The sequence below is a fragment of the Podarcis muralis genome, chromosome 2 (genome assembly GCF_964188315.1).
Source record: "Podarcis muralis chromosome 2, rPodMur119.hap1.1, whole genome shotgun sequence".
NCBI lineage: Eukaryota > Metazoa > Chordata > Lepidosauria > Squamata > Lacertidae > Podarcis > Podarcis muralis.
In genome coordinates this window covers 112,952,137-112,971,227 of record NC_135656.1, presented here as the reverse complement: position 1 = coordinate 112,971,227, position 19,091 = coordinate 112,952,137, and the positions used below count along the sequence as shown (strand labels likewise).

The 19,091-nt window shown below is 49.8% G+C and overlaps 1 protein-coding gene and 1 long non-coding RNA gene across 3 annotated transcripts; one reads left to right on the top strand and one right to left on the bottom strand.

Annotated features, from left to right (window-relative positions):
• Window positions 1-372: 372 nt before the first annotated feature.
• LOC144326121 (E3 ubiquitin-protein ligase TRIM7-like) lies at window positions 373-12,944 on the bottom strand. 2 transcript variants are annotated; one of them, XM_077922236.1, is made up of 7 exons: window positions 12,349-12,940; window positions 11,742-11,837; window positions 9,997-10,227; window positions 8,582-8,604; window positions 7,342-7,463; window positions 6,954-6,986; window positions 373-2,755 (listed from the first exon to the last, which is right to left on the bottom strand). In XM_077922236.1, the coding sequence occupies exons 1-7, from the start codon at window positions 12,781-12,783 to the stop codon at window positions 2,247-2,249; spliced, it is 1,449 nt and encodes a 482-aa protein (XP_077778362.1). In that variant the 5' UTR covers window positions 12,784-12,940; the 3' UTR covers window positions 373-2,246. The 2 variants fall into 2 exon arrangements, with proteins under 2 accessions (XP_077778362.1, XP_077778365.1); XM_077922239.1 differs by lacking the exon at window positions 11,742-11,837 and having other exon boundaries at window positions 12,349-12,944.
• Window positions 11,011-12,354, top strand: LOC144326435 (uncharacterized). The gene is made up of 2 exons (XR_013391506.1): window positions 11,011-11,270; window positions 11,820-12,354. It is a non-coding gene; the product is annotated as an uncharacterized LOC144326435 (long non-coding RNA).
• Window positions 12,945-19,091: the final 6,147 nt, after the last annotated feature.

The window sequence follows — 19,091 nt, the reverse complement described above, 5'->3', positions numbered from 1 at the left end:
TGGCAAAAGCGGGTAGTATTTCAAGTCCTGCTCAGAACAGACTCATTGAAGTCGATAAGCACGACTAACATTGGCATATTCATTTAAATGGGCTTACTCTGAGTAGGACATACTTGAAACCAACCCAGAGGGTGTATAGGATTGCTAGCCATCCTAGCCCAGACGTTTCTCCCATGCATTTCAGCAGAATCCACCAGAATTCTCTCTTCTCCACCTTGCGTGTTTTGCTCCAGGAAACCTGCTGAATGGGAGAACTTGGTTCTCAAAAGGCCCTTTTCCTCACAACCCAGCTGATGACGCAGGCACCCTCCTAAAATCCCTGGAGGAAGTGTCATGGGAAATGGATATTATACTGTTGAGTCTGAAACAACATAGGAGCAACAAGAAGTACAATCTTTAATAGAATCAAACACATTAGCGCATGAAACATATCCCCAAATTCTTACAGGACCATTACACAAAAGGATAAGAAGAGGGGATCTCTAAAAATACAGGTAAGTATCTGACTGTTCGCTACAAAGCAACTTGGAGAAAATAATTGTATACAGTGGTACCTCGGGTTACAGACGCTTCAGGTTACAGACTCTGCTAACCCAAAAATATTACCTCGGGTTAAGAACTTTGCTTCAGGATGAGAACAGAAATCGTGCAACGGCAGTGGGAGGCCCCATTAGCTAAAGTGGTACCTCAGGTTAAGAATGGACCTCCAGAACATATTAAGTTCTTAACCCGAGGTACCACTGTACATGGGAATTCCCCCCCCCCCTTGCGAAATCCTCTAGATTGTCATTGTTCTTTCCTCAGAACTTCTGACAGAGGCTCTTCACCGTCAGAGGGGATTTTGTTGCATTGAGGCCTGAAACCTATGTGGGGGTTACATTCCTGGAGTCAGCATGCAAAGGCAATATTGCACAAGTCAGGAAGACCCTCAAAAATGCCCCCCACGCAATTAGCGTGGTGTAGTGGTTAAGAGTGGTGGACTCATAATCTGGTGAACCGGGTTTGCTTCCCCGCTCCTCCACATGCAGCTGCTGGGTGACCTTGGGCCAGTCACACTTCTCTGGAGTCTCTCAGCCCCACTCACCTCACAGAGTGTTTGTTGTGGGGGAGGAAGGGAACAGGAGAATGTTAGCTGCTTTGAGACTCCTTAAGGGGAGAGATGGGCAGGATATCAAGTCCAAAACCCTCTTCTTCATCATCCCTACTTGTTCGAAGCCAGAGATCTTCAGAGCTTTATGTAACCTTTCTAGAGGCCGGGAAGCAAGGTGGACTTAGAAACTCTTCCCCCCACTGCCAAATCCCCCCCCCCCATTGTTTTCTGGGCTCTGGAGTCTCTTGTGAGATCTCACACAGTCCCTTCCAAGAGCTTTTCCCGGACTCACCCAGTGGCGTAGCGTGGGTTGTCAGCACCCGGGGCAAGGCAAGTAATTTGCGCCCCGTAACCCGTGGATTTTCGCCCCGTAACCCGTGGATTTGCGCCCCCTAACCCTAACCCTCAGATGTTGCGCCTGGTGTGGCCGGCCCCCCCTGCACCCCCCACGCTACGCCACTGGACTCACCCTCTATTTACTAATTTGTGTTTTGACAAAGGGCTTCAGGCTGTGATCATGCAAGTTAAGTTGTGCTGAGTTTTGGACCGACTGCACCCAAATAGCAAACAGGTCTCTGGATATGGAGATTTTGCTGAATTGCCACATAAGCTTCCCTGAGGAGTAGCAAAAAAAGGGATTTTTGAACTTCCATCTCCCTGGCCAGTGGAGCTCTTGGGGAAGGAAAAGGGAATCTGAGAGCAGGATTGAGGCTGAGGAAGGTTTTAAGTGATGCCAGTGCATAATTCTGATTTTATTTAGCAAAGATGATGGTATTATCTCTAGAAATCTTAAGTCAGAATTGGAGGTTGGAGAAAGAACTACATTGAAACAGGAATGTGTGTGGGGTTGCTGCTGTTTCCTAAATCATTTTCTTGCTTCTTACCCCCTTTTCCAACTCCTGCACCGAAAGAAGTACTCGATTCCCAACGGAGAGAAAACAGGCAAGTTTGGAGACTGACAGGGGACCCAGTCAGTCAGTGTCATTTACAAAGTTGGCTCAAGAAGGGAGAGTTGCATCATGATTGACACAAGGGATGGCCAATCACCGTTCAGCAAATATGGTTTCTCCTGAAGTGCCTGTCAGCTCAGTCCTGAAGAGGAGACTGAATGTGCCATGATGACAATGAATATACGCTTGTCTGTCTGCACCTTCAGTCAAGAGAGTCTCAGGTTCCCTTTCTTGCTCACGAAAAAGTAGGGCTGGAGGGTCTCTCCTGAGAAGGGGGCTGCTGTATCTGCATGGAGAAGGGCTGCTGTATTAGCATCGTAAAAGGACACCCGTCCCCCTTCACAGTTCAGGGTCACTCGGATCCTCTCGGGTTCCTCACATGGAACAGGGGCCTTACGGGGGGAGCAGAACTTGACCTCACCATCCGACTTCCCCAAACCCCAGATCCCTTCCGTAGTATTAAAATACAAAACCCCCTTCCTCTTCACAGACTTTCTGGCTACCCCCACCCCCCACGTCTCCTCCCTTCCCACAATGACCTCCCAGAAATGTCGGCCTGATGTGAAACCCTCACACCCCAGAACACAGCAACATGTGTCAAATCTCTCAGGGTTGTCTGGCAGGGCTTGACGCACTCCTCCCTCTCTCACACTCTTTCGATCCTCAGATAGGGTGAGGAGGGGATGCGCTGTGTCTGGATCCAAAGTTACGTTTTCTGTTGGGGCAGATGAGGAAAGAGAAGAGAAACGACGTCAACGGGGAAGCTGACTTTTCCTTAGGCACATGACAGAAATAGTATCCCTCTGAAATGAACAGGGACTCCATGGCTCTGCCTTCGAGACAGGGATGTGTATCAAGTTCTTAACAACTCTTGAAATATTTGCAATTCTTTCAAGTACTTAACACACATTCTCTACATAGAACCCTTGCAACTTCCCTGTAAGTTAAGTCAATCTTAACTATGCCCATTTTTCAGATGGGAGGACTGAGGCTGAGAGACCGTGGCTTCTCTAAGGCCACCCCCACCCCCACAGTTCATGGCAGAAGGGACCTCTAGTGTAACCCACTGCAATACAGGAATCCCAACTAAAGTATTCATGACAGCCGCCCCCCCCCAACCTCTGCTTATAAACCTCCAAGGAAGGAGAGTCCACCACCTTACGAGGGACTCCGCTCCATGTTCTGCAGTGTGATGCAGGAGTCCCTGGGAGGTGTTTGGGCCTAAGGTTTGTTTTTCCCAGGCAAACTATGAGCAATCAGCCAAGAACAAATTTGATTATACCTTGCAGTTTGGTTTGAGCGATGCAGAAAATTGATAGTTCTATTACATCGTTGACATGAATGGCTTTCTTTTCCTATGAATTGTGTTAATCGTTAATGCATTTATTGTTGCAATCCTAAGATAAAGGGTCACACACACACACAAAACCACAAAAAAAAAATATCACCTTCAATGCAAAGACCCCATCCTGGCTCCCCAGATTTGGCTATATAACTCGTCTTTTTCTTCACTGTTCCTCACATTTATGGAAAGGGTGGGCAGTGGAAGCACAATGAGAAGTCCATTTAGAAATTAGTCAGGCTGGTGGACATTAGGAAGAAGATCTGCTCCGCAGTCCTCTCACCACGTTATGGAAATTTAGTCAAGCGATTTCTTTTTAAAGACACACATTTGTACAGTGGCCTTTGGAAATTAAGTGGGATATTGGATGTTGCGAGTGCTGCTATTAGTAAAAAAAAGTTGTAAAATGTAAAGGGTTTTTCTAATTTATTGTTGTATTGATTAGCCTTTATGTATTTTAATTACTGCTGTTTTCTAAAAGAATCCCAGAATATAATTTTAAAGATAAGTAGGAGTTTCCTTTATGCCAGTGTTTCCCAACCTTTTTTGGGCAAAGGCACACTTGTTTCATGAAAAAAATCTCGAGGCACACCACCATTACAGCCCCGTGACGTCAGCGCGCAGCGTCACGCCGGGAGGGACGCACGAAAGTGTAAGTTTCAATTTTCCCCCTCCCCCTTGCCTTCCTTCTGTGCCAACCGCCAAAAAGCCAAGAAAAAAGCCAAGACTTTAGGGCAGCAGGTCGACACGGAAGAAGCTCCTACCTAAGGACAGGTGCGACGGCCGTGTCCTCTTCTGCCACACTTGGCAGCCCTGCCTCACGGTCGTGACTCCCACCCTGATTTCTCCCCGCAGGTCGAGCGGCACAGGCAGCCCAATGTGTCCAGCCCAGACACAAGCCCCGCTTCCCCACTCTAGATCCTGAATGCGACCAAGTGCTCTGGACTCCCGAGCAGGGTGGGAAAGAGGACTCGCATCTGGTAGCCTCCGGGCTCCTCGCCTGCTCGAGGGATGGCATTGCAGGCAAGCTGCCGACTGTCGCCATCGCCGCCCCCTCATGCGAGTGGACCTGCCCGGAGTGGTGGGCCGGGGGAGGCTCGCTCTCTGTGGGGATGTGGCCCGCACGCGTGGCCCCGCTTCCTCCTGCCCAGGGCTGAGCTCCTTACCCGCGATCTCGGTCTCGCGCACGCGGATCCCACTTATTCTGAAGCTCGCACTACTAGCCGGGGCTCTCACACCATGCCAGGGCGAGGCGGCGCGGCCCACTGACGTCATCGCGGCTCGCCGCCGCCCTCGACTTCCCTGTTCCCTCCCCTCCCTCGGGTCGCCGTGGTTACCGAGGACTGCAAGCTGCTCGGGCGAGCGTGGGGCATTAAGTGGGAGAAGGAAAATTAAAATTAAAACTCGCCTGAAGGCCGCCTCTCCGGATACAGTGGTGCCTCGCAAGACGAAATTAATTCGTTCCGCAAGTCTCTTCGTCTTGCGAGTTTTTCGTCTTGCGATGCACGGTTTCCCATAGGAATGCATTGAAAATCAATTAATGCGTTCCTAGGGAAACCGCCTTCAGACCAGGTCCGGGGACAGTCTGTCCCCCGACCTCTTCTGAAGGCTGGGGGGGGGGACAAGGGCTTTTCTTCCCACCCCCAGCATTTTAAAAAACCCCGGGACAGCGGAGGACTTCTCCGCTGTCCGGGGCAATCTTAAAATGCTGGCGGGCGGCATTTTAAAATCGCCCGGGACAGCGGAGGACTTCTCCGCTGTCCGGGGCGATTTAAAAGCCCCTGGGAAGGCAGGCAGGGGGGACAAAGATTTTCACCCCCCGCCCGCCTTCAGAAGAGGTCCTTGACCTCTTCTGAAGGCGGGCGGGGGCGAAAGTCTTTGCTCCCCCCTGCCTGCCTTCCCAGGAGAGCGGAGAAAGGCAGCGCGTTTCTCCGCTGTCCCGGACGGCTTTTGAAGGCAGGCTTTTGAAAGCCGTCCGGGACAGCGGAGAAACGCAGCGCGCCCTTGCCGCTGCCCCCCGACTTGGCTGGAAGGCTGGCGGGGGGAGAAGCCTGCTCCTCCCCATCGCCAGCCCCGCAAACTCGGGGGACAGCGGGAGAGGCACAGCGTGCCCTTGCCGCTGCTCCCCGACTTGGCTGGAAGGCTGGCGGGGGGAGAAGCCTGCTCCTCCCCATCGCCAGCCCTGCAAACTCGGGGGACAGCGGGAGAGGCGCAGCGCGCCCTTGCCGCTGCCCCCCGACTTGGCTGGAAGGCTGGCGGGGGGAGAAGCCTGCTCCTCCCCATCGCCAGCCCCGCAAACTCGGGGGACAGCGGGAGAGGCACAGCGTGCCCTTGCCGCTGCCCCCCGACTTGGCTGGAAGGCTGGCGGGGGGAGAAGCCTGCTCCTCCCCATCGCCAGCCCTGCAAACTCGGGGGACAGCGGGAGAGGCGCAGCGCGCCCTTGCCGCTGCCCCCCGACTTGGCTGGAAGGCTGGCGGGGGGAGAAGCCTGCTCCTCCCCATCGCCAGCCCTGCAAACTCGGGGGACAGCGGGAGAGGCGCAGCGCGCCATCCCGCTGTCTCCCGACATGGTTTGGAGGCTGGCGGAGGGCTTCCTCCTCCCCCAGCCCCGCAAGCTCCCAGAGCGATGCCAAAGCTGCGCGCAGCTTCGGCATGGCTCTGGGTCCCGTTCTGGGGGAGGGGGAAGCTCGGGCTTCCCCCGCCCCAGCCCCACGCCTGGCGGTGGGGGAATAATTTTTTTCCCCTTTATTCCCCCCCCCCGCCAATTTTTCCCGCGGCACACCAGGCAACGTCTGGCGGCACACTAGTGTGCCGCGGAACACCGGTTGGGAAACACTGCTTTATGCTGCCATCTGCTGCACCTTTTCCAGCTCTTATGGATCCCTTTTTGTGGTTTTCAGGATCAGGCCAGACTGGACTTCTGTCTTCCCATTGGGCTTTTTCCCCTGGTCTGTGGTGCAATTCTGTCCTGCTCTTTTAAGTTTACTCAAGTTTCTCTAGTTTAAGCAGAGACATCATGTCTCCTCTCCAACAGAAAAGCTGAGGGAAGACCCCCATCTTGCAGGGAAGCCGGACCCCTGGAGTTCACACTCAGGCAGCCTCCAGCTCCCTCCACTGACACCAGAACCCATTCACCTTCTCGCCCCCAAAGGTTGTTGCGGCCATTTTCTGAGCTATTTGTGTTCATGCATTTCCCACTCTTACACCTTACTCTTACATAAAAGGGGTGGGGACCCTGTATGGCTCAAAGGGATATTTCCCCCTTTGGCTTCACACCACCCCTGTGTCTTATTGAGATTGGGCACAGAAAAGCCAGCCATCCTGGGCTGGGGGGTTCCTAAGAGTCTGCAGGATCAGGCCAAGAGCCCCTCTAGCCCAGCATGCTGCTCTCACTCATCATATGCCTCCGGGAAATAAGGGAAAATAAGGCATGGCGGAAGAGCTGCAGTGGCCTGGTCTTTTGAGAAGCAGATCCCATCTCTCCCGAATTTTGCCTTGGAAAATGGCTGGGGAAACCCAGCCAGATGGTCGGGGTATAAATAATAAATTATTATTGTTATTATTAAATGTACCTTTTTGAAGCTGAAGTCCATATTCCACAGTGTCTGGAAAAGAAAAGGGAACAGAGATTTAGCATCACACCATCAAAGAAAGAACAATATGAGCTCATGAGATTGTAGCCAGGTGTTGTGGACTACAAGTCCCATCATCCCTAACCACTGGCTACACCAGCTGGAGTGATTCCAGAGACCAGCAAGAAGGGTTTATCGTCCTCTTTCAATTGCATAAGTAAAATCAGTTGTGAATCATCTACATATCAAAGTGTGACTTCTAGATATTGAAAAAGTATAAACAAAAAAACCATTTTCCTTGCATGGCTAATATTCCGTATGATCTGGAGCCTGTCATGAACACTTCTAAACAGCCAGTATAAAATACTTTCAGCCCTTCTTTACTAACCTCTGAACTGCTGCATGACTCCCTCCAGGAAGGGATTTATATCTCCGAAGTCCCAGATCCTCCACTTCAGGGCAGGAGGAAAAGCCACAGGAGGATCCTCTAAGTTCTCCTTCTCATGAGACCTGGGAGGAGAAGAACAAAGTCAAGCCAACATCCTTCCAATGCAAGGAGCTTTCTGACAAGGCAGGGGTCTCATCCTGATGATAAAGGCATGATGGATATATCATGAAGACTTGGGAGCAGGGTTTTCCTATGACAAAAGGGAGCATCTAGATGATGTGTGGATTTAGAAAGCATCTAAGAAGTTGAAGAAAAACCAACACACACCCGCTTCCAAAATACGCTGAAGGAAATATAGGAGTTTGAGACCACATATATCAGCTTCTTTACCTTCAAATTATTTTTTTTAGGAAACTGAGCAACACTGGGTCCTTACGTGGAGATTTTAGGACTACACCAGTTTTAGTGAAGCATTTCAAGTGATTAATGAGCAAAACATATTGATCTGGTATGTGCATTTCTGAAAAATAAGGAAATTCAGAATCCTTTAGAATGGTTTTTGCAATTAACATTATAAATGTATTTTAGCACAGTAGCTATATTTTAATAATGGGGAAAATATTAGAAAATATTAGAAAGTAATATCTATAAAATATTAGAAAGTCTTAAGTTGTCTGGAGGACAAGACTCTCAGCGGCTACTATTCACAATGGCTGCATCAAAGGCAGTGGTGCCTCTGAACCACAGGAGGGGAGTGTCCTCTGGGGCTCGGATCCTGATCGCGGGTTTCTCACTGGCATCTGGTTCAGCACTGTGAAAACAGGATGTTGGACTAGATGGGCCACTGGGTGGATCCAGTAGGGCCCTTTCTCACATTCTTATGTCTGAAGAAGAACCTGCAGAAGCCAGAAATACGCTGGATATTTAAGGGTAAGTTATAGTGAAGATATTTACAAGCCCCTTTGGGATGTCCCCCCTTTTTGTATCAATTGCAGAGTAAATGAATCCATCACAGAGAAGAGCCTTCAGAAACATGCAATGGGAATGGCTTCCTGACTGTGAGCTTAGATGGAACCAATAGCTACCACAAAAATGTGTCCCTATTTTTGTCTGCGATTTTGTGAAATGGACGATGGAGTCCTGCATTATCTCTGGATGGAGGAAGTGGAGAGTGAGGCTCTCACCTGTTAAACAGGAAAATTCATAGCATCAGAATAAGGTGGGGTTTCCCATCACTTACCTCTGCAAGAAGCTTCCAATATCCTGGATGGAAAGAAAGAAAGGGAGGGAGGGAGGATGTCAGTGGAGCCAGTTCTACTGTTGTTGTTGTTGTTGTTGTTGTTATCAATTCTGTATACAACCCTATACCCGCACGTCTCTGGGTCATAGCTGTCAACTTACAGATTTGAAAATAAGGGACCAGCAGCCAAAATAAGGGACCTGCAGCCTCACCTGTTCCAGACACTGCAGTCTTCCTGTCCTCCTGCAGTCTGGTCAAACTCATGCTGGTTGCTTCGAGAACACTGTCCAACCAACTTTGTAACCAGAGGTTCAACTGAATAGAATCTGAATCACATGCACCACAAGGCCTATGCAGCCTCAACTTAAGATGGCTCCCCGGCCTGGCTTTGCACTGCAAAGTTTGCAGCAGCACGTGCAACAAAATGGCGCCCAGCATTCAAAAACCTCCTCAGCTTGCATTAACTAGCCACACACAAGGCATGCAAGCTCCACCCCCCCAGTCGTTCTTAGACTTCTTATTGGGTGAGCAACACAGCCAAGCAACACAGTTGGAGCCTCCCTCCTCCCTGGCCGGCAGGGAGGGAGGGAGAGGAGCTGCTTCCTTTGAAATTTAAGGGACATCATTTAAGGGACATTTAAGGGACATCTATCAATAAGGGACAGCAGCGGGACATGGCGCTGGAATAAGGGACTGTCCCTTCAAATAAGCGACACTTGACAGCTATGCTCTGGGTGGTTCATGAGATAAAATCACAGTATAAAAATATATAATTCATAATAAAAATAAAAACAAGAGCAACCAAATAATCCAAACTGTCTTCAGAGGCAGCCCCATGTACTACCACCAAGCTATGTACCCAATCCATCAGAGGAAGCGTAACCCTATCAAAAGCAGCCCATCTCCCACCCATCCAGTCTAGGGGTCCTTCCACTAATAGCTCCTCAGTCTTATCTGGGTTGAGCTGCAGTTTGTTGGCTCTCATCCAGTCCATTGTGGAGACAAGACAACGGTCCAGCACTTCCACTGCCTCACCTGAAGGTGTAAAGGAGAGTCACCAGCATATTGCTGACAACGGGCTCCAAACCTCTGCATGACTCCAATCAGTTATCAATACTAAGCAGCTGAGTTCCCCTTGCAGGGAAACAGAGGGGGGCAGAGTGCTGCTGGTTCTTTAGGCTTCCAGCCACCTCTGGTTGGCCAATGCAAGAACACGATGCTAAAGTGAAGAAGCCTGTGGCTTGATCTAGCAGCACCCCTTTTGTGACCCCAGGCCTTTCACCCATCATGTACTAATTGTGTTTTTTTACAGCAGCTTCTTTGCGGGGGGTGGGGTGGGGGCTAAGATATGTTATCCTCCTGCCTGTAGTCTGAAGCAGCACACTCCACCCTCTCGCATCAAGACCAGGCCTCACCTGCAGGAGTTCGCTCTCTGGTTCCTGAAGCTTCTCCTCCATCTCCCGGATGAGGCTGTCAAGAGAGGAGAGTTCCCTGGAGAGTCTGGCCAGGCGCTCCTCCCTTTTGGCTGCAATCTCCTTCTCCACTTCTGCCATCTGGGCCAGAATACGTTTCTCCTGTTCTTCCAGAAACTGGTGCAGTCGCCTGAACTCAGCCGCCATCTTTTCCCTCTCTGCACCTGTTTGTTTCTGCAGCAAAGAGGTTGAAAGAAGAGAAGAGTGGGCCAAAATCAGGCATCTAGTCTGCTCTTGAGGATGAAGCGGCCAGTTATCCCAATTCCTTTTGAAGGCCACTTCTGAAATTTTAGAGAGATTACACCTATATTCAGCAGGGAAAGAGCTTCCCACCCCCTCCTTTAAATGGTCTTTCACGTCTGTGGGAGATACGGCTGTTCAAAAATAAACCACTTTCTGTATTCCATATTCCTCCCCCCCCCCCCAGATATTGATTCTAGACCACGGGTGTCAAACACAAGGGCCGCGGGCCGAATCCGGCCCGCCAGACCTCGTCATGTGGCCCGTGTAGCCGCCAGCCCGGCCTGCCCGCTTCCCCCTGCGAGGCGGCGCGCTGTGGGCGGGGCTGGGGGCTGGAAGGCGGGCGGTGAAGAAAGCGAAGGCACTCCCTTCCCACGCCATTACCCGACCGGCCTGAGAGAAAATTTCTGAGGCGGCGGCCTTCGTCCAGGGTCAGGGGGCCATGGTGGGACTTTGCCCTCCCAGCGGCCTGGAGCATCTGGAACTGGGGCGGCTGCGGGACCCGCCAGGCAGCAGCGGCGGTGGCGGAGTCATCGTCAGCGCTTCTTCTCCTTCTCCTCCTCCTTTGTCTTGCTCGCCGCTGCTCTCGTCTTGCTTGAGGCAGGCCTGGAGCCGGGACAACCCGGGCTTCGAGCCCGAGGAGGAGGCGGGCAAAGCAGCCAGGGTGGCTGGCGGGAGCGCGGCGGTGGGGCCCGTGCTGCAGATGGGCGTGGTGGAGTGGGGCCAAGGAGGGGCGCCTTCGCCCTTGGAGCCCGACGCCCAATGCCCGGAGGGCCCGCCGAGAGCGGGAGGCAGCGGGGGCGCAGGCGGCGTGGCAAAAAGGAGGAAGGCGGAGAAGGCAAAGGCCAGCGGCCTTGCTCCGCTGGAGGCGCCCTGACGCCGATGCCACGTTTCCCTCACGAGGAGACGGGCGAGGAGGTCGCCGAGCAGCCGCCGCCGCCTCGCCGGGGCCAAAGGGATGGCGAACCGCCTGCGAGGTGAGTCGCTGCCCGGCCGGGCCCTTCCGTCGCCCTTCCCGGCTCGCATCTCTCCTGTTTCACCTTATTACTTTTATGTTACTGGCGAGTCTTCTGCTCTAAAGACAGGTGCAAATAATCCGTTCAGCTCCTCTGCAATCTCCTTTCCCACCTTTAGCACATCTTTGATTCCCTTGTTGGCCAAAGGCTCTACCACAGACATGTCCAAAGTCCATTTTGGGGCCTAATCCAGCCCCTTTGGCAGTTTATGGGGTGAAAGCCATAAAAAACCCCTCAACAACTTCAACCCTAAAAAAAAAAAAGGTCAACAATTTCAATCCTTAAAAAAGCGAAAAGCGCAACATCTTTGGTCTTTGGTTGGCCCTCACGGCCCTTCACTTCATCAAATCTGGCCCTCCTTGAAAAAAGTTTGGGAACCACTGTTCTAGACTATAGCATTTTTCATCTTAAAGTAGTAACAATAGTGCTTACAAGCAGGTCTTGGCTTTCCTTTTCTGTGTTTGCTTTAAATATGAGAATTTTCTCTCTCTCCTTCCTCACATTGTCTAGGCAGCTGCTGATCTGATCCTGAAAAGAAAACAAAATCCAAATTGGGCTGCATTACACATTAACAGGCAAGCTGAATCCTGTGTTTACTCCCTGCCCCACATCCCTGGGTCTTTTGCAGAGGCTCCCCTTTTTCATCCCAGAGGAGGCAGAAATGGGGCTGCCCTATATCAGAGCTGAGAAACATGGGGGTTTTGCTATTTGTCCCCCACACTCAACACACCTCCAACAACCCCCCTCCTTTTTATTAAAATAATCCTAGATGCTGTAATCTTTCCTCCCAGGGGAGTTACTGCAGCCTGCATTCAGGGGTCACTGGGGGCACTTTACTCCCTCAAAAAGAAAAAGAAATATTTATCGTATAAAGTTTCAGAAGTTTAGTTTTATCAGGCTGCACAAGATCTCTTGCTGGAGAATTCCTTTTGGGTGGCAAGTAGAGAGAATACATTACATCATCATCATTATCATTATTGCAAACCCCTCTTGTCTGCAGCTCTTCCACCCCCAATAAAGACCCACTGCCTTTTCCCACCTTGTATTCCTGGAAAGCCTCCTCCAGAGGAATCACCTCGTGGCTTTTGTGCTCCTTGGATCTGTCACACACGACACAGATGGCGGCTTCATCCTCCTGGCAGAAGAGCTTCAGGGGCTCCTGGTGCTTCTCACAGACCCTTCCTTTTCCTTCTCCCTCCTTTCCCTCTTTTCCCCCCAGATGGCTAAATTTCTTGGCTATTTCCACAAAATTTGCCAGCTGCAGGTTTCGCCTGATGCTGCCTTGCTCCACTGTTTTCCTGCACTGAGGGCAGGAAGCCTCTCCCTCGGATTTCCCCCAATACTGGGTCAGGCAGGATCGGCAGAAGTTGTGCCCGCACTCCGGGATGATCACTGGATCCGTGAAATAATCCAGGCAAATGGAGCAAGTGGCTTCCTCGCTGAGATCCCGGACGGGACCCCCAGAAGCAGCCATGGCTGCTGCCTCGCCAGGAAGAGGGAGCTGGTTTCGTTTTCTCTCTTTTCCGTCTTGAAATGGGCGTGTTCCCTTTCCAGGAAATTCAGATGCGATTACTCAGGATCTCTGCTGCCTTGGAGATGGGTGGAGCTCCATATATATATAATTGAGTGCTCATCCATGGTGGCTACTCGTTTAAGGAACCATTTCCCCGTGGGAGCTGGTGGAGTTTATTGTTGTTGTCGTTTAACTATCAGCATGTCAGCCTCAGACTACTTTGCAAGCTGATGAATGAATCCCCCCCCCCGCCTTGCTCCATTGACATCTTCTTTCTAGTTAGCAGCCCCCACATACAGAGGAGAAACAGCCCAGCCCTCCATCCCGGTGCCAGTTTTCAGTGAGTCGTTCTGACAGAATCGTCGGCGTCTGATAATGTGCAATAACAACCTCTGGAACGAACTCTGCAAACAGCTCAGCTAAATGGTATCCAGATATTTGCCAATAACACTGCAGCGCAGCTATTAACATCGGGTGCTTTCAATTAGCCCCATTTTTTCAATGAATGCAGCCCTTTGTCAGTGAAATATCACTTTAGTCAGAGAGAACATGAACCAAACAAGTTCCTCTTTTGGAAAAGCTGCCTGGGGGAGGGACAAGAGGCGGGCTTCCTCTCCTGACTGACCTAACAGAAAGCCAATGAAAATGTGGCCACCTCGCCTGCCACTCAAGTTCATGCAGAGAAGCAGGAGTCAAACTAGGGACTCCTCTGATTCACAGCTCAATATTTTGCCTTGAAAGGTCAGGAAAAACTGGCAGCAGCCCACAGCAGAGAAAATACCCTCTTTGCAGCTACCACCCAAGTTTCCATTATATATTTAAAGTATGTTATCCTGCTGTTATGTACTGAAGTTCTCACCCTGGGCCAGCAGGGGGATACTGTAGATAGTTATGCAAATGAAGGATCGAAAGTGACGTTCAGTGATTGGATAGTTTTAGAAAGTTCTTCAGTTAGATTGTTCTGGAGCTCTATATAAGCAGGCTGACTGAGCTCCTCAGTTCAGTTCTGTTCCAGCTTACAAATAAAGAGCTGCTTTGGAAGAATCGCTGTGTCATCTGATATGTTCACCCACAACTTAACACCTGCAACTTTCCAGGTACTGTAGTTTATACACATCAAAACAGTGACACTTGAACCGAACCACCTTGGATTAGTTTATCCATGCCTTTTCTTCCCTGCACATGTCACAGGTGAGTGAAAAATGAATTGGAGGCTGCAGTCTTGGCGTAACCCCCCCCCCCATTACATTTGTTTTCAAATGGACACACTGTTGGGTAACGCAAAATCAATTTGCAATGAGCTTTTATTGAGAGATGTGGGTGGCACTGTGGGTTAAACCACTGAGCCTAGGACTTGCCGATCAGAAGGTCAGCGGTTCCAATCCCCGCGACGGGGTGAGCTCCTGTTGCTCAGTCCCTGCTCCTGCCAACCTAGCAGTTCAAAAGCAAGTGCAAGTAGATAAATAGGTACCCCTCCGGTGAGAAGGTAAACGGCGTTTCCGTGCGCTGCTCTGGTTTGCCAGAAGCGGCTTTGCCATGCTGGCCACATGATCCGGAAGCTGTACGCCGGCTCCCTCGGCCAATAAAGTGAGATGAGCACCGCTACCCCAGAGTCGGCCACGACTGGATCTAATGATCAGGGGTCCCTTTACCTTTACCTTTATTGTTGGAATGCTACCAGTTTATTGCTTGTGGTTCATTTAGAAGTGATGCAGAAAATAGATGTTGCATCTTTTATAATGATATCTATTGCACTGTTGCTATAAATTGCTTTATTTTACTACAGATTGGTTTGATGTAAGATCTAGGAAGTGTCACTCCCACCAGTAACTTTAAATGCAGGAGCCCATCCTGGCTCCCTGCATCAGATCAACTATATGACTTGTCTTTCTCTAGACCACAAGACTCTTAATTTCAGAGTTGTGGGTTCATGCCCCACGTTGGGTGAAAGATTCTTGCGTTGCACAGGGTTGTTTGATAACCCTCACTGTCCCTCACAACGTCTACAAGTCTATGATTCTGTGTTTCTCCTAAAACTGTGCCTCCATTAGACCCTGACATTTAATTTTTTGCCGCTTTAGTCCAGATTCCACAGCGTCTGGAGAGAAAAAAGGGAAGAGAGATTTAGCATCACACCATCATTCAGATAACAAACCTGGCAACAACAATATGTGCTCATGCGATGGTAGCCGGAGTGCTGCATTCTAGATGTTGTGGACTACAAATCCCATCATCCCTAGCCACTGGCCATGCCAGCTGGAGATTATGGGAGTTGCACTTGAAAATATCTGAAAGCCACCATGATGAGCACCCTTGCATATGCCAGGGCAGGGGCAATGTCAAGGCTCAGGCCTGCCCAGACCTGGAACCTGGTGTCTCCTAAGGTGATGTCTCTGCTTTTTAAAGTACCCGCCACCTTAAGTACATCTTAAGTAAAGGTAAAGGTACCCCTGCCCGTACGGGCCAGTCGTGTCCGACTCTAGGGTTGCGCGCTCATCTCACTCTAGAGGCCGGGAGCCAGCGCTGTCCGCAGGCTAGCGAGGCCCCCTAGATTTAGAGGCCCTAGGCTTCATCTTTCTGTTGGGAAAGATGGAGGGCACAAGGAGAAGGGGACGACAGAGGATGAGATGGTTGGACAGTGTTCTTGAAGCTACCAGCATGAGTTTGACTAAACTGCAGGAGGCAGTGGAAGACAGGAGTGCCTGGCGTGCTCTGGTCCAGGGGGTCACGAAGAGTCGGACACAACTAAACGACTAAACAGCAACAACAACAGGCTTCAGCCTACTCAGCCTATACATAAATCCGGCCATTGCCTAGCAGTGGCGTAGCGTGGGGGGTGCAGGGGGGGCCGGCCGCACCGGGCGCAACATCTGGGGGTTAGGGTGAGGGGGCGCAAATCCACGGGTTAGGGGGCGTGAATCCACGGGTTAGGGGGCGCAAATTACTTGCCTTGCCCCGGGTGCTGACAACCCATGCTACGCCACTGCTGCCTAGCACCCAAGTCACTACAGGTCTGGTTTTCCAAAAACTGAAACACAGCCAGGGATTTTTTTTGGGGGGGGGGGGACTTTTATGGGGAGGGCAGAACTGAGAAATCTGTGACACAGCTGGTCAGTTAGTTAAGTGTTATTTATTTATTTATTTGAATTAAGAGGCCAGCTGCCCTCCCTGCCCCCCTCTGTCTACACCCATGGCGGACATCTTTGAGGAGAAAGACGAGAAAGCAGGAGTCATGGCAGAACCCAGACTGGATTTAAATCCCCCTTCAGAGCTTCACTGTTGACACAGGAATACCTGAACATGAGCTGCAGCATAAAAGAACTTCATAATGAAGGCTTGGGAGCACATCTCTGAAGAGGGCTTTGCAACATGGTGCAGATGCTGAGAAAATGGATAGGGAGATTTTTCGTGCAAAAAATAAGAGGGGATCTGTAAAAAACATATTGATGTACCCGATTGTTCACAACAAGTCAGCTTAGAGAAAATAATTGTATAAGTGGGAATTTACTACCACCCCCTAGGTAAAGGTAAAGGGACCCCTGACCATTAGGTCCAGTTGTGACCTTTACTGGCCGAGGGAGCCGGCATTTGTCTGCAGACAGCTTCCGGGTCCTGTAGCCGACATGACTAAGCCGCTTCTGGCGAAACCAGAGTAGTGCACGGAAACGCCGTTTACCTTCCCGCAAGAGCGGTACCTACTTATCTACTTGCACTTTGATGTGCTTTCGAACTGCTAGGTGGGCAGGAGCAGGGACCAAGCAACGGGAGCTCACCCCGTCGCGGGGATTCAAACTGCCACCCTTCTGATTGGCAAGTCCTAGGCTCTGTGGTTTAACCCACAGCGCCACCCGCGTCCCACTACCACCCCCTGAAATTCCCCAAATTGTCTCTGTTCTGTCCTTGGAACTTCTGTCAGAGGCTCTTACGTTCTGGGGATTAGCAAGTCAAGTCAGGGAGACTCCTTGAGAAACCTTTCTTGGAGGTCCGTAAGCAAAACAGAGGGGCTTAGAAGCCCTTTGCACAGCAGGATATAGGGCACCAAATTTGTAAGCCCCCCATCTTGCTTTCTGGGCTCTGGATGCTCTTGTGAGATAACACACGATCCCGTCTGACAGTTTCCTCCCACCCTCTATCTATCATCTATCTATCTATCTATCTATCTATCTATCTATCTATCTATCTATCATCTATCTATCTATCATCTATCTATATCTATCTATCTATCTATCTATCTATCTATCTATCTATCATCTATCTATCATCTATCTATCTATCATCTATCTATCTATCATCTATCTATCTATCTATCATCTATCTATCTATCTATCATCTATCTATCTCTATCATCTATCTATCTATCTATCTATCTATCTATCATCTCTATCATCTATCTATCATCTATCTATCTATCTATCTATCATCTATCTATCTATCTATATCTATCTATCTATCTATCTATCTATCTATCTATCTATCATCTATCATCTATCTATCTATCTATCTATCTATCTATCTATATCATCTATCTATCATCTATCTATCTATATCTATCTATCTATCTATCTATCTATCTATCATCTATCTATCTATCTATCTATCTATCTATCTATCTATCTATCTATCATCTATCTATCTATCTATCTATCTATCTATCATCTATCTATCTATCATCTATCTATCTATCTATCTATCTATCTATCTATCTATCTATCATCTATCTATTTATCTATCATCTATCTATCTATCATCTATCTATCTGTGTTTCGACAAAGCACACAAGGCTGTGATTGCATAATAGAAATTATGCAAATTTTGGCCCTCTTTGGATAGAGATATTTTGTTGCAATTGCCACATAAGATGAAGGCAAGGGGTTTTGGTTGTTCACGGCCAGTGGAGGTCATCTTGGGGGAGGTAAAGGGAAACTGAGAACAGGATTGAGGCTGAGGGTGGTTTTAACTGATGTGCTTTCAGAATCATCTTGCCAACAAAGGTACGTATAGTCAAAGCTATGGTTTTCCCAGGTGATGTATGGAAGTGAGAGCTGGACCATCAAGAAGGCTGATTGCCAAAGAACTGATGCTTTTGAATTCTGGTGCTGGAGGAGACTCTTGAGAGTCCCATTGACTGCAAGAAGATCCAACCTCTCCATTCTGAAGGAAATCAGCCCCGAGTGCTCACTGGAAGGACAGATCCTGAAGCTGAGGCTCCAGTATTTTGGCCACCTCATGAGAAGAGAAGACTCCTTGGAAAAGACCCTGATGTTGGGAAAGATGGAGGGCACAAGGAGAAGGGGGCGACAGAGGACGAGATGGTTGGATAGTGTTCTCGAAGCTACCAGCATGAGTTTGACCAAACTGCGGGAGGCAGTGGAAGACAGGAGTGCCTGGCGTGCTCTGGTCCATGGGGTCACGAAGAGTCGGACACGACTGAACAACAACAACAACAAGGGTCATCTAGTCCAACCCCCTGCAATGCAGGAATCTTTTGCCCAGTGTGGGGCTCAAACACACAACCCTAATATTAAGAGCCTCATGCTTTACCGAATGAGCAATGTAAGGCCAGTAAGGTTATGATCTCGTCTTTATAAAGCTGTGTCAGACTCGACTCTCTTTTGGGAGGCTGGAGAAAGAACAGTATCGGAACCGGAATAAGAGCAGGGTCGTTGCTGTTTTACGTATTAGTCTGCTTATTTCCCCCTGAAGCAGCTGATTCTCAAGGGAAAGCATGTGGGAGAGACAACAGGCAGGTTTCAGGACTGGCAGGAGAGCCAACCAATCAGTGTTGTTTACCAACCTGGCCTGAGAAGGTAGACTTGGCATCATGACTGGCAGGAAGTCTGGCCAATCACTGTCCTGCAAACACTGTTCTACTTCGGCGGGGGGGGGGGGGGGACAGCCCTTGAGGACTGCGTGGTGATGAGTGGTTGGGGCGAAGGAGAGCTTTCATTCTTTCCAGAACTACCTGAAAGTTCTTGAAGATTCCAGAAGATTTTGCAAGGATACTGCAAGAAGCTTCCAGAAGGCTGGAAGTTTTTCTTTAGTAAAGGCCACATCTGTGAGAGGAGCTGCTTCTGTTCTTACAGCAGCTGTATGAAAACTGTGTTTAGTCTGCATTGATCTGGCAAGCTGACAGAGAGGGAAGAGCAGGGCATTGTGGGTCGCAAAAAGCAAAGCCCAGAAAACTCTAAGGAAGAAACACTTCAGCAGATGAACTCTGTAAATGGGAACTGATATAAGCAGTGGCGTAGCGTGGGTTATCAGCACCCGGG